This window comes from Paracoccidioides lutzii (assembly GCF_000150705.2).
Source record: "Paracoccidioides lutzii Pb01 unplaced genomic scaffold supercont2.15, whole genome shotgun sequence".
Lineage (NCBI taxonomy): Eukaryota > Fungi > Ascomycota > Eurotiomycetes > Onygenales > Ajellomycetaceae > Paracoccidioides > Paracoccidioides lutzii.
Genome location: NW_015440961.1, coordinates 916,110 through 929,973, shown reverse-complemented (window position 1 = coordinate 929,973; position 13,864 = coordinate 916,110). Strand labels below are relative to the sequence as shown.

At 45.6% G+C, this 13,864-nt stretch overlaps 8 protein-coding genes across 8 annotated transcripts; 4 read left to right on the top strand and 4 right to left on the bottom strand.

Annotated features, from left to right (window-relative positions):
• Positions 1–160: 160 nt before the first annotated feature.
• PAAG_12102 (hypothetical protein) lies at positions 161–502 on the top strand (the record flags this gene model as incomplete). Its single annotated transcript, XM_002792479.2, has 1 exon — positions 161–502. One exon carries the CDS (start codon positions 161–163, stop codon positions 500–502), a length of 342 nt encoding a protein of 113 aa, XP_002792525.2.
• Positions 503–1,457: 955 nt separating this feature from the next.
• Positions 1,458–1,643, top strand: PAAG_12101 (hypothetical protein; the record flags this gene model as incomplete). The annotated part of the gene is made up of 1 exon (XM_015847636.1): positions 1,458–1,643. One exon carries the CDS (start codon positions 1,458–1,460, stop codon positions 1,641–1,643), a length of 186 nt encoding a protein of 61 aa, XP_015702786.1.
• Positions 1,644–3,821: 2,178 nt separating this feature from the next.
• Positions 3,822–4,254, bottom strand: PAAG_05807 (hypothetical protein; the record flags this gene model as incomplete). Its single annotated transcript, XM_002792478.2, has 2 exons — positions 3,822–4,021; positions 4,074–4,254. 2 exons carry the CDS (start codon positions 4,252–4,254, stop codon positions 3,822–3,824), a joined length of 381 nt encoding a protein of 126 aa, XP_002792524.2.
• A 455-nt stretch (positions 4,255–4,709) lies between these two features.
• Positions 4,710–6,382, top strand: PAAG_05806 (phenylalanyl-tRNA synthetase alpha chain; the record flags this gene model as incomplete). Its single annotated transcript, XM_002792477.2, has 2 exons — positions 4,710–6,178; positions 6,289–6,382. The coding sequence occupies 2 exons, from the start codon at positions 4,710–4,712 to the stop codon at positions 6,380–6,382; spliced, it is 1,563 nt and encodes a 520-aa protein (XP_002792523.1).
• Positions 6,383–7,717: 1,335 nt separating this feature from the next.
• Positions 7,718–8,181, bottom strand: PAAG_05805 (40S ribosomal protein S21; the record flags this gene model as incomplete). The annotated part of the gene is made up of 2 exons (XM_002792476.1): positions 7,718–7,952; positions 8,150–8,181. 2 exons carry the CDS (start codon positions 8,179–8,181, stop codon positions 7,718–7,720), a joined length of 267 nt encoding a protein of 88 aa, XP_002792522.1.
• A 372-nt stretch (positions 8,182–8,553) lies between these two features.
• Positions 8,554–9,751, bottom strand: PAAG_05804 (hypothetical protein; the record flags this gene model as incomplete). Its single annotated transcript, XM_002792475.1, has 3 exons — positions 8,554–9,149; positions 9,232–9,584; positions 9,690–9,751. The coding sequence occupies 3 exons, from the start codon at positions 9,749–9,751 to the stop codon at positions 8,554–8,556; spliced, it is 1,011 nt and encodes a 336-aa protein (XP_002792521.1).
• Positions 9,752–10,645: 894 nt separating this feature from the next.
• On the bottom strand, positions 10,646–12,563 carry PAAG_05803 (inosine-5'-monophosphate dehydrogenase IMD2; the record flags this gene model as incomplete). The annotated part of the gene is made up of 3 exons (XM_002792474.1): positions 10,646–11,781; positions 11,995–12,303; positions 12,362–12,563. The coding sequence occupies 3 exons, from the start codon at positions 12,561–12,563 to the stop codon at positions 10,646–10,648; spliced, it is 1,647 nt and encodes a 548-aa protein (XP_002792520.1).
• A 526-nt stretch (positions 12,564–13,089) lies between these two features.
• Positions 13,090–13,477, top strand: PAAG_12100 (hypothetical protein; the record flags this gene model as incomplete). Its single annotated transcript, XM_015847635.1, has 2 exons — positions 13,090–13,285; positions 13,326–13,477. 2 exons carry the CDS (start codon positions 13,090–13,092, stop codon positions 13,475–13,477), a joined length of 348 nt encoding a protein of 115 aa, XP_015702785.1.
• Positions 13,478–13,864: the final 387 nt, after the last annotated feature.

Here is a 13,864-nt window from a genome sequence, read left to right as displayed (position 1 = left end):
TTGATAATCCCTTATGAGCCATAGTTATCAATCCACCTCAAAATATCCAGTGAACAATGCTTTCTTTCTCTTGCACGTCAACAGGCAGTGACAATGAGGATAAAGACATTACTACGGTCTGCAAATATTTGAGCACATATCATATAATATTCCTTTGGTAATGGCAATCTCACGCTCACATCCCCTCTTTGTCACCACACTGTGTCACGGTCTCGCACATCGACCAAAAGTCGAGTTCAGGATGCCCTGGAGGTCATTCCTCCACGTGACGCGATGGAGGGGCAGCATATGGGCCCGCTTCAAACCCATCGTCCGAACTTCTTTAGATTTCGATTGGCCCATTTTTGTTGTTTTTAGAACTCCCAAGCAGCGGATTGGGGATAAAAAACACTCCACTCCTAATACTTCCATCAGTCCATTGTTCCTTAACCGGGCACTGTTGGCAGCAAAAACTGCAAAGTATCTTCCCACAGCACTTGCGGCATTGATAGCCAATGTGTAAAAGTTCACGTGAACTTTGAAAATGCAGTTTTCCCGTCTGGAGAATATTTGTTTTTCTCCTCCACATTTGATTTGCATAAATACACCCACATGCTAATTATCAGCGAGTGGTGTCCACGCTGCTTCCCGCGCTTCCTGAGAATATTGGAAAAGGCGCAGGTAACCATGTATGCAGAATGTCTGTATTCTGGTGCCCAATGGCGCTTGGGACTGCATGTACTGTGCCTTGGTATGTTGATGGTATGGGCCATTATTACATACCGCACCGGTAAATATTCTGTTAATACTGCGTAATCTTATTTACTCAAGGATTCAGAGATCACTTTGATAGAACCCCGTCAACTATTGACTTCAAGCTTAAGTCTGAATGTAATGGATTGATGAAACTGAAAAGGGCTTCTTCCTTTTTTTTTTTTTAGCCAGAAGTTCATGATTGGCTGGTTGGGAAATCTGGATTTCTGTAGCTAATTCAGGTTCAAGATCTGACATCTCTCGAGCTGAAATGATAGTTGGGTTACGGGTGAATGAACTGGAAACCCGATGCTGCTGGTGTCAGGTATTGCGGTGTTGTCGTAGGTGATCGTCCAGCGATGAACATCAGGATGAAACGTGAAGTGACACACACTGGGCAGCTAGGGTAAGAGTCGGATGGTTGACGTAGATCTCACATGTATCTCATATCTTTCTTGGGTACAAGTGTCGGGGAGTTGAAGATCGCAATAGCTGAAACGGATGTCGGGTCCAATGATCTTACAACTGACGTCTCCCCCACAATAACTATATAACTAGTTACCTGTGCGCAAATATTACTGGCCGGTTTGCCTTCAATTGCTAGCGGATCATATGGGCTCTTTTAACAAAGGGGATCTATTGATATCCCCCGCTTCTTCCAGCTATCCCCCAGAACGGTTGAATAACCATATTCGAGGGATGTCCCCATTCTACGGAGGCCTGGGATGGACCGACAATCTACAAGATCGGATCAGGCGGTTCGTGAACTACTCACCTCCAACATCTCACCGCCCCGCATGCCAAGAACTAAATATGTGGAATTCAACTTGATGCTGAAATTGAAAGTGATTATTGCACCAGAACAAGCCATGACTATGCCTGGACTTGTTCTAGACAGAATCTCGGAATAAAAATTGTGTCTGGGTTGGTATGATCTGGTCGAAATCGGGATAAACTTAAAGGTCATGCCGTCCTCCATCCAGCAATTCGCGTCAATAGAGCCAGTCCCATTCACCCTGAACCAACCGATATAATGAAGATTTTTGATAGAAACTACATAATAGCGTAAAGCTCAAATTGGGGCACAAAGTTGGAGTTGTTCTAAAAGGTATTGTGGGCTGCTGTTCCTCATGACAGATTGGGAAACTTGCTCGTAGGATGTGCATTTGTGGAGTACAAACTGTATCCAGATTGCATCATCCCACTCCAATAACGCTCTTTAAAGTGACGAGGCAAGTTTATAGTGAACAGCACCACCCAATTTAGAAGAGGTCCCAGTTGATGGCCAGTAGGTTAGAAAGGTACAACTCACCGTGACTACTTTCCCCGCCCCTGAACATCAGACAAACCGTCCAAATCCCGTCACTCCGGTGATCTTTCGACATGTATGATGTTGAATCAGGCCCTCAAATGCCTCTATTGACTTGCCACCCCACCCATCCACGATATTCCCCAATTCAGATTGAGTTTAGATGTGCAAGATATAACATGATAATACATTTTGTGGGAGGGGAGAAGGCAATTGTCTGCTGGAGTCGCCTTCTTGTGATTTCTTAGCAGGTCATGGTGCTTTCAAGCTCTTTTCTAGAGAAATTGATTCATTACTGTCATTGAAACAAGTTTATTTTCATAGAAGTGTCTAACAATAAGGGCGACGGTTCTATTTCCTAAAGGAGTAATAAAGTAACCAGAGCTTAGATAACATTAGAAAAGGTGAAAGTGGTTCAGCAATGCCCCAGGAGGACGGAGGGTTCTGCCAGGAGTAGAGACCCTTAGGTCCATAACCAATCTAGTGAATCTGCAATCTTCTGTCGCTCAAACATCTAAACCAACCTGGCGTCCCTCTAGCTCCCGAAACAACTGCAGAAGAACGAGCGACGTGTATGGCCAAGCAGGCCAAGCAGGTCAAGCCCAAACTGCTGCCGGCTTTGAGCAGATCGCATTAAAATATTCTCGAATTTCGCATGATTGCAGAGGGGATGAAGGATAACGACACTCTCTTTTGGGAAACACATTCAGATACGCGTCGCGCTCCGTGATCAGTCCAGAAACATTGTCGCTAAACATCCAAGGGTAGATGCAGTGACGGCAAGGGCACAACAATTCAGAAGGAATCAAGAATACCGGTCATGTTGGACTCATCGTCAATCTGGCAAAGCTTCAACCGCTGTTTTGTTTGTAGCATGGGAGGGGGGGGCAGGCAAGATCCTTCCCAAGATATTTTGAATTGTTAGATTGTTATGGGTATTAAGAAACGGTCCTTTTTAAACTCTTTAGCATAACCTTGTCGGAAAAGCTGGTGACAATCTCGTAATCTGCTACTCTCTCATCTCCACCTTCCTCGTTTTAGAGATCGCCCAAGGAATCTTTGCGGTTCAACTGCGCCATGGCCTCATACCATTCTTGGACAGAGGAAAAGGGGCCCTTGGGGTAGAACTAAGGGATTGATATGCCTTGACCCTGACCTCTGTGTAGCTGTGCTGCTCAGGTCAATGTTCGGTCCGATGACGAAATTCCATTCTGGGCCCTCCCGTAGCGATCCAATCTTATTATTGAGTTTCAGGGAAGCTAAGCGATGGGCATACAGATCCGCACTGTAGGTGCCGTTAAGTGAAGAACAGAAAACACACCTAATTCAAGTATAATATCAGATAGCTGCTGGTGTACCTTCTCTGCCAACGTGAAATGTTTCAAACAGCCTTTCTAGGAAAGGCAATTCATGGCCTGGGAACCGCTCCATAACAATGACAGACGTTGATTTTATTTCATGGTTTTGACTGAAGGCTGTACGCAAACATAGTTGGAATAGGTATGGTACTGTGTCTCTTCAGATGCTTTAAGGTAGCAGCATACGACGCCGTCACCTCTTCAGCTTGAAAACAGGTATACGGAAGTGGGATGCGGGCCATCCAAACAACACTGTTCGAGAAAAACCAGCTCGTAAACAACGTTGAACCCCAAAAAGCAATCACACATGAATTTTCAGTTTACGGCATGACCTTCAAGCGTCTATTAATCTTCGATAGTGTGTCACCTAAGGCTATATGAAACATCGCCTCGACAATGAGTGGCGACAGCACAAAGCTCATCTAGTCGGATAGTCTCCACGAAGTTGTCAAATTCGGGTGTGTGTGGCCGCTTTGCCCTATGGGAGTAGTAATGGAAAGGAACTTCGGTTCAAGCACGGAGTTTATGCTGAGTTTATGCGTTTCCGGCTCGGAGTTGTCGAGAGGAGTAAATCCGACTTTCCTAATGGAGTTTTTGCTTATCATGTTATGAGATATCCATGCTATAATTCTGTCATCCACTCACCATCCTTTTCACTTCATTTGTGTACTCACAGTCGATGTCCAAGAAAGCAGGAATAAAACCTCCGATATCAACGTGTATCAAACTGCGCATATGGTTATAAACAACAGCCGTATCGGGGTTGAAGTGCCGCCATAAGTTTGCACTGTTTGTTTTCATAAAGAGCGCAAGTACGCTAGCCCAAGAGTAGTTTGGCTGCCAGTAGTAGAGCATGAGAGTTTTTTCATCCCGTTCAATCTTATCATTATACAGTGTGGAGACTGGAGTTACTTATAATAAAAGACAGCGAAAGAGGCACCTGGAGTTCAATAATAGAAGAGTGTCTTCTCTATGATCTTTCTGGGTACATGCCAGAGTTGTGTGGCAGCAGTTAAGGCAGCAGGGGAACAATTTTGAGTGGAAAGAAGAATTATTAGGGCTAGTGAGAAAATAAACTATGACCGGGTTAAACTACTCTGGGACTAGTGTACTTCGCTTTTTATGTAACAAAATGTGCAAACTTATGGCAACAAGCACCGTTATCAAAGGGGACATCAGAACGAGTCATAATTTCCCAAAAAATAATCGCCCCGCCCAAATATTCGTCTACGCAGTTTTCCCCCTTCCAACCCTACCAAGACGGTTTTGCGGCGGATATCTCGCTCATGGACTCTTCTCCTGTAGCAGCCATGGAATCTGACCTGACAACGCAAATATTAGATCTCCTTTCTTCTACTGACGAGCCAATTCTCTCCGCAGATGCCTTCCCCTCCACCCCGGGAATATCAGTGAAAGCTGCACTGGACCGCCTTGGGTCCAGAGATATGATCAAGTATCAAACTATTGAACGAGAAGAAGCAATATTATCACCTGAAGCTGAAGCGATTGCGGCCAATGGCAGTCATGAAGCCAAAGTATTCGAAGCCGTGCAGGCGGCATTGGGCGGGCTGAAAATTGTGGATTTGCCAAATGTCGTCGGGAAGGAGGCTGCTAAAGTAGGCGCTGGAAATGCATTTAAAAAGGGCTGGATCAAGAAAGATAAGGATGTTTTGCGATCAGCAATGGATTCAATTGAAGATACTACTCAGGAGCAACTGTTGATCATACAGAAAACGAAAACATACCCCGACCCCAACGTCATAGCAGACCTGCGAAAAAGGAAACTTATCACAATACACAAGGTTATAAGTTTCAAGATATCGAAGGGCCAGAAATATGCGAGAGAGATTGCAAAAGAGGAAACTGACCTCACAGCTGATATGCTTGCGACTGGAGCGTGGAGAACGGCCAAATTTAAGCCCTACAATTTCAATGCCAAGGGCGCTGTAACCCCGAGCGGCGCTTTGCATCCTCTGAATAAAGTGCGACAGGAATTTAGACAGATCTTCTTCGAAATGGGTTTTGAGGAGATGCCTTCAAATCGCTTCGTTGAGACCGGATTCTGGAACTTCGATGCTCTTTACGTCCCACAGCAACACCCTGCCCGTGATCTTCAAGATACCTTTTATATCTCAGACCCTGCCAGTGCAGACAAGCCACGGGAAGATGACCCTTCAGACATTCACGTTGCAAAAGTGGCAAAGGCGACTGGCGGATCTTCAAACTCCAACGTTAATCTCCCTGACCATGAGGAATACTGGAACAACGTCCGCGCCGTACATGAGTCTGGTAAATACGGATCAATCGGTTACAGATACCCATGGAATCCAGATGAGGCTCTCCGCCTGGTGCTTCGGACACACACCACCTCCGTATCGGCATATATGCTCTACAAACTGGCCGCAAACCCTCGTCCGGCCCGATATTTCAGTATTGACCGGGTGTTCCGCAACGAGGCGGTCGACGCTACCCATCTAGCAGAGTTCCACCAGGTTGAGGGCGTGATTGTTGATTTTGGTCTTGCACTGGGCGGTTTAATTGGCTTCATGGAAGTTTTTTTTGCGAAGATGGGCATCCATGGACTTAGGTTCAAACCGGCTTATAATCCTTACACAGAACCTAGTATGGAAATTTTCGGATACCATGAAGGTTTAGGGAAGTGGGTGGAGATTGGTAACAGCGGGATGTTCAGACCAGAGATGTTGGAGCCTATGGGTCTGCCGAAAGATATGAGAGTGTACGGATGGGGTTTAAGCTTGGAACGACCTACAATGATCAAGTATGTCTGACATGTCTCTCTTTTTAATACCTCTGCCCAGGATATCCCAGTGGCATCTGCTTGTGGGATCAAACCGAGCCGCTTGAAGCTAATTCTTTTCCTTTTTCTAGGTACGGCGTAAGCAATATCCGGGAACTCCTTGGTCATAAGGTAGATCTCAACTTCATCGAAACGAACCCAGCCGTCCGGCTCGAGAAGGATTAGATACCTGCTTCTTTCAAAGTATTCCATTTTCCTACTTATGATCACTCATTTCTTATACCTTTCCGCAAAATGTTTACGCACCATTGGAGGATTGGACCTAGATTATAAAGGAAGACCAAGATATGGGTGTTTACCGTTGAAGTGTTTTGGTGAAGCAATTGCGGTGATGGGATATGGAATAGAAGACGTAGACATACGAAATTTAGGAGATTGATGTTCTTCTCATCGTATCTGCAACTGACACCCTCACCTTCACTTTTCTTCCTCATATAGATTTAAACAAAATAGAGTCGGTCGGGATATACATGCAAAATCATAAAGGCATAAACTCTACTACAGTGGTATAAAGCTCCTAAAGCAGCCAGGAAACTTGGACATCAGGGTAAGGCAACTGCAGCCAATGCCTTGAAAGGTGACATGCAAAAGGGAATCAAAGTAATGGAATCTTTACGAAGTACGCAGGTTCTCACATCTAGCAGGGCAGCATTACCTACCACACCCTATAGGTGGTTACACATCTAAGCTATCGAAAAAAGAAAATGTCCCGCCCGTATCTGTGCTCCGACGAGTGGTCTTGAGCATCGCAGCTCTTCAGCAGACGGGTATATACAAGAAATAAATGATCTCCCCGGCCAAAATGCAATACATTGTATCCCGCCTCAGTCATTCACCACGTAAATCACACGATCCCGGGGGGGAGAGTAGATTTTTGCGGTGGGCGTGAGTCGGTTTCTGGTGCCGGGTTGGGAACTTAAGGAAGAAAACTGGAAGAGGTAGAAATGGAGAGTTGGAGATATGGATAGATTGGAATGGGACAGAGTGTTGATTCGGTTGTCGTGGATATAGGTAATATCATAGAATGGGTTTTTCGGAGCCCTTTGTCTATCAAGGAGCTAGGAGACATATGAAATCGCACTGTAACAAAATGAAAGCAAGTTTGAAGGAGAGACATTCATGTTCCTCCTTTGGATCAGGTAAATGGAACAGTTCATATTGGCATTTCGGATTCGTCGACATAACAGAGGGATTCAATTTTCATGCTGATAGGAAGAGGGAGGAATTATAGGACAAGGAAAAAAGGTCTTTATTTAAGAACCTCGGAAGAAAACTCCAGTATATTCCCAGGTGTTTTAATTTTTTGCTCATTTTATGGTTATCTATCCCAGAGATGCGTTGTTAGTGAAAGTTCCAATCATTCAATTTACCAACCATGAAAATCAAGACTGAGATCACTCACCATGACAACATCCCTATCCCACAACCCTCCCACGAAAACCCGCGCATGGAAAATAAAGAAGAAGAAAAAAGGAAAATCAACACCCTTCTCTGCTCTCCTTAGCGCTGAGAAGCCGCGCTCCACACATTCTTCAAAAACCCGTCCCGTTGCGCCAGTCGGTTCAAGCTGTCGTCGCTCTCTCCCCGGGCACGTACGAATCCGCAGAGGGCATATACTTGGTTCTCGCCGGTGTATCGGCCATTCTCGTCAACTTTGGCAATGCTGATTTGGACGGAGGCGTGGTCCTTGGCCTTGATGATGCGGTTGGTGGCACTGCATTTGCGAGGCACGTAGCTAAATGGATATTTGAATAATTTTCAAGTTAGAGAATGGGTAAGGTAACTTGATTCAGGATTACTATGGCACGAAAGATAAGTGGAATCCCTCGGAAACCTCCTGTTTCTCGCGCGGATGAAACTTTTGATTCGTGAGGCTGATGGCTTTTGTTTCCTAGGTGGGAGAAGTGGGGGATTTAAGGGTGGTACACATACAGGTCGACGATTTTTCCCTTCTCGTTCTCCATTTTTGCGGATGTGTAGATGTCCGGGGGAATAACGGTATTGAGGGGGGGATTGTTTGTGCCTTGGCCGTTGAGGTCTGGTGATTTCCGGCGTTGAGTGGTGGTTGATGCGAGCGTAAAGCGAAGAATTGTGCGTCATGTGACTCGGATTTGAACTTTTTCGGTTTCGGTGTGGGTCGTGAGTATAACGCCGGTGCGTGGTATTTAACCGCGAAATGACTTAACTCTATCGCTGGGGACTCTAAAATGATTGACGTTGATGGTAAATTATATTTAACTGAAATATTTCTTATATTGCTACTCTAACAAGCTTGTGTACATATAGGTTCTATTTATCAACTGTCTAGTATCTTTGTCAGAAAACACGATAGCCACTTAGAGAGCACTCTTCGCCTTCTTGACAGGTTCAACTTCATTCTTCCACCGAATTTCCACCTCTCTGGGGCCCTCTTTCAGAAATCGAACCAGTGCTACCCTGTCCGGTTCCCCTTTTTTATCTGACCCTTGAAGCTCGGGTCCAACATAATCCAATGCAAGAATATTCCGTCCATCAGCAACCTGCCCGATTTGGAGTGGTGAGATAAACTTATCTGTCCAAGGGGGGGATCCCGAATGCACAAATTTGACCAATTCAGACCGGCGTTTGGTAGACTCATCCTTAGAAATCGTGGACGGAAATTCGCCTGGCCTATCGAGGAATTGTGCGACGAAAGAAAGCAAGAAGACTTGCGGTGGAAACATTATGATGTCTCCGTTCCTAGCAAGCCGCAACCACTCCGAGGCGTGTAGGAATTGTGCTTCAGTAATTTCTATCCCGCCGTCCGACGTTGGCACTTGGACTTCAGTCTCTTCGTTTCCAATTAAGTTTTTGGACTCCGGGGATGGCGGGAGAAAGTAGAGATACATCTGTGTCGTGAAGCGCTTCGGGTTCTTTACCGGTGTTATCCAGTGGGTAAATGGGATGAGCGGGTCTAGCAGGCATTAACCCCAGCGAAATGGTTGGTTTTAGTTAATCAGATAATATCCAGAAGTTTCGGGATAATAAGCTCTGACCAATATCAGGTTCCGCAGCATCATCTATACTTTTCAGCCACTGGTTGAACGTGACCTTGTTCATGTGGATTGCATGTCTTCCTATTTCCCTCTGCTCCTCATTTACTTGGATCATTTGGCCGGTGGACTTATTCTTCGCAAGAAGGATTCCACTCTCTTCGAACAGCTCCCGGATTGCCGCTCGTCGGTAGTGGGGACCCTCATCATGGCTGTCTGGATGGCCGGCAGGTGGGAAGTCACCGTCCTGTGAAGAAATATTTCCTCCAGGAAACACATGGGCAGAAGGGAAGGACGAGGATGTCTTCACACGGTGTAGTAGTAAGACTTCGTTTTGAGGCGAGATTAGGATTACACTAGATCGTAAGTAAAGTCATTAACTTGATGCTTTATGGTATTCACGTCTGGATGGAGCTCGTTTATATTTCAAGGAGTTGTATATATCAATGCGACGGACTAACCTTGCGCTCGGCCTGGGCACGGCTCTCTCACCCTTGCCTCCGTTTGCCACCTTTGGAGCCATACTTCGATACTGTGGTATTCTCCGAACCGTCGAATAAGAAGATTGTTGGCCAAAACGGCATGCAATTTGGAGGCGCAGAGACTTTGGCGGTTTTGTGTATCTATCAGGAGAAGAGTAATAAAACCCGTAACAATTGAGCACTAGTCGCAGCGCGTTGCGCAGCTGATTTGTATTTGAAGGCAATTGGCAACATATGGAAGGGAACATATTATCCAAGAGAATATAGGTGGAGAGGGGAAGGATTTAAGTAGTATTCTTATCAGGCCGCTTAAGCTCTGAAGAAATGCAAAGGTAGCTGAATTGACCTTGGTTTCGTGGGGAAGTTGATAACCGCGTTATCGGCGAAAATAATGCCGAGGTCCAGCAGAACCTCGTTTATCACAGCTTGGGCTCCGAAGGGGGCTATCATGTCGACAACGTTTGGTTACCGATCAGACAAAAACATATATTTTCAAAACTGTATATTGAGTTAATTCTACATGCGTTTCTTTTTAAAATCGGAGTGAAGATAATACGCAATGATCTCTGTGTGGGTGTTATTTTGCTCTTGGTAGGGGAAATTTGCAAGCTACTGCATCATGAACGGAATTGCAATCCGTGAAGAGAAATATAACATCAAGGTCAGAACATAGAAGTGTCCGCTCCCAAAAAAGATAGGAGCATTATTAGAGAATGCAAGACGATCGGCATGAATTGTTTTGAAGCATGAAAAAGGCTAGGTAAGGAGACTCATGGACTGCATAAACCTTTGGGATGAGAACAAAGAAAACCAATAAACATCGATTAATACAAGGCCGGAACCTCCGACAAACTCCTAAGACCTATTGAACCAATAGCTTTTAAAATGACAACGGGCTCGTCATGTAATATAAGTGGCAGTCGTTGCACTTAAGCTTAAGAATAAAGCTTTTTGTCGAAGCTGTGAAGACCGTGAACATTCCCCTCGGCCTGGGCGCTGGCACTGCGCACCTCAAACCTCACCAAGCCATTGGAGACACCGGTGTGAAGCTCTTTCAAGTTCTTCACCCCAATATCCTGCAGGGAATGCTGGATACCGGCCATGAGGTATGGAACAAACTTCGTGACGGAGCCCCGATCCAAAACTGAACCCGAAACACCTTGAGCTACAAGTAGTCGGTCCTTCTCAGAGAAGTATCTCGCAGTGCCAGCATTACTTGAGTGTCCGTCTTTGCCTCCAGCTTTCTTATCTTCCATGGCATCAATGCTTCCCATTCCTCGGTAGGCCTTGACGAGCTGCCCTTCTCTGCTGACAAAGTAGTTTCCAGGAGATTCAGTCGTACCAGCCAAGAGGCCACCCATCATAACGGTGGTGGCACCCATTGCCAAGCCCTTTACGATGTGGCCAACATTCTGGATGCCGCCATCTGCAATGCAGGGTACACCGAAGCGAGAAGCGAATTGGGTTACACTGCGCACAGCAGCAGCTTGGGGTCTTCCCACAGCCATGACTTCCTGAGTAATGCAGGCGCTGCCACTGCCCATGCCGATACGGAGACCATCAGCTCCAGCAGCAATAAGGGCGGCTGCCTGATCTCTGGTGACAACGTTGCCAGCAACTACGTCAATATCTGGGTAGGTTTCTTTAATATACTTTATCATTTCGATTTGATACATGCTGTTTCCTTGGCTGCTATCCAGGACAACGATATCGAGGCCGGCGTCAACCAGCTTTTGGAGTCTGTCTTTGTCTTCAGGACGAGTGCCAATAGCGGCAGCACAGATAAGTTGTTTGGAGTGGGGTCGCTTCGAAGCAAGTGGGTAATGCAGATTTTTCATGAGATCTGATCTTGAGAGGAGAGAAACGAGGTTGCCCTCGCTGTCAACAATGGGAAGTTTCCCTTTCTTGGAGCTTCTCAGGACTTCGTTTGCCTCGGCGAGGGTTGTGCCGGAGGGAGCTGTTATGAGGTCGGTAGACATGACTGTTGTCACAGGATCATCACCTGCAGTGTGGAACTGGATGTCTCTGCTGGTAATCATTCCAATCAGCTTCGAAGGTAAAGTTCCATCTTCTGTGTTTTTTTGATATTTGTTAGCTAAATCCAGACGGAATCAATGGAGGAAAAAACAAAGATCAAATTAAAGCAAGAATCAGACAAAATCTGGTCTCTTCAGAACAGCTTTCGCCGCTGCAGATGAACGAAAGTTATTAATTAAAGATTGAAAACATCATTGCAAAGATATGTAGGGTAATAGATCAAACATAGAGGGTGGATCTAACGAACCTGTAACTGGAAATCCACCGAACCCCCATTTCTCCTTCAGTGTCTTGGCCTCCGCCACCGTTGTCTTGGGGGAAATAACAACAGGCTCCAAAATGAAACCGTTTTCATATCTCTTGACCTTTCTCACCATCTCTGCTTGGTCATCGGCCGAGCAATTGTGATGTATGACACCAAGACCACCAAGAAGGGCCATATGGATGGCCATGGAGTGCTCCGTGACCGTGTCCATTGGGGAGGACAACAGCGGAGCTTTCAAAGTGATACGTTTTGTAACAGGGGTTTCGAGAGAAACGTCGGATGCGGGGAATCCTATTACGGACCGGTCAACCAAGTTTCACATAAGTTGTTTTCAGAGGTAATGTCGAACCAATGTAGCCTGGAAGGATCAGGAAATCATTATAGGTCAGAGCTCCCCGCTTGTCGGAATTTATGAGTTCATTGATATCCAGGCCATCGCCGGAGTAGTCCTTTTTCAGGATGTCCAGGGCCTTGGTGTGGTCCACGAATTCCACTTCATCCACGAAATGTTCGAAGGCACATCCCGTCGCATTTCCATTGGATACGGGCATGGCGAAAGAGAGAATGAGAAGAGTGTGAAAGAGAGTGGTAATTTGCCAATGGCAAAATAGTGCGACAAAGAGAAACAGAGAGAAATACCAACAACAAATGTCAGGCAAACGTTCTGTTGACGGGGAGAAATCGTCTTTCCCAAGGAAAAGAAAAGGAAGAAAAGCAAAGAAAAAAGCTCCGTAAAGGAGGTTTGGTAAGTTTTTTCTAATCTGTGGGGACCTTCGAACTCGCTAGCACTAACTGGTTGGAGCTTGGATCACGTGTTAGAATTAGTTAAAGGCAGTGAGAGTTCCATTCCTCTTCACCACGCGTTGTTCTCGTCCACTGAATTTAATGATTATTTGGTTTTCAAAAAGATGGATTACCTGTACTAGCATTTCTGTTGACATTTTCAAACTGAAAAGCTGCTGTAAAGTGTGACAGGTAATCAGGATATATTTGCTCAGTTTCCAAACAACTGGCGAGCTAAAGTTGTGTATTATGGGATTTCATCGTTCGCGGTGCTGTCTAAGATTTACTCTTACAATGTCAACTGTAGACTCCAAGAGCGATATCTTTATCTCATTTCAGCCTAGTTATCTTGCCAAAGTTGTTTTCCGCGTCAAAAACTATGAATTTCCAAAGTACCATCTTCCTCCACAAGTCAACCGACTCTGGATATACGAAACACGCCCCATATCAACCATAAATGTGTCGTTACTATCAGTACAGGCAAGAGGCCGTGAGAGATCCGCAATTATAGTGGCATCTTCAATAATAAGTTCGACCAAGGCAAGCTGGGGCATCTCGCAAAGCATACCAACAAAATCCTAAGGTTAGAGGCGCTACCCAAATCAATTCCTTCAGTAACTTGAAGGAGAATGGCTGGCTCAATGGCCCTCTCAGAAGTATTGCTATGTTAAAGATGCCATGAATCAATCTCTGAGTGCCTTGCCGTTAACTCTGGTTTCGATTCAACTACAGGGCGGCTATCTGGGGACAAGGGTAAATCCCTCACGGCCCCACAACAGTCCGCCTCTGGTGCCATTATGCACCATAACGCCGCTGGCATTAGATATTGAATAAATGTTGCGAGGCCGATAGGGCAAACGCAGAATCACTGTCTCATGGGGTCGATGGCAAACAAATCTTCCGGGTTGTTATCGGTAAACTGGGACAGAGAGAGTCGGGAAGAAACCCTTCAAGAGATGGACACAAGAAGGACTAAGATCCTGTCCAATCCGGGGGTATGCCACAAATTTTTGTGGTATAATGATAGCTTCTTCAGTTATCCCTAAATTACAACCTGGGCTTGCGTGGT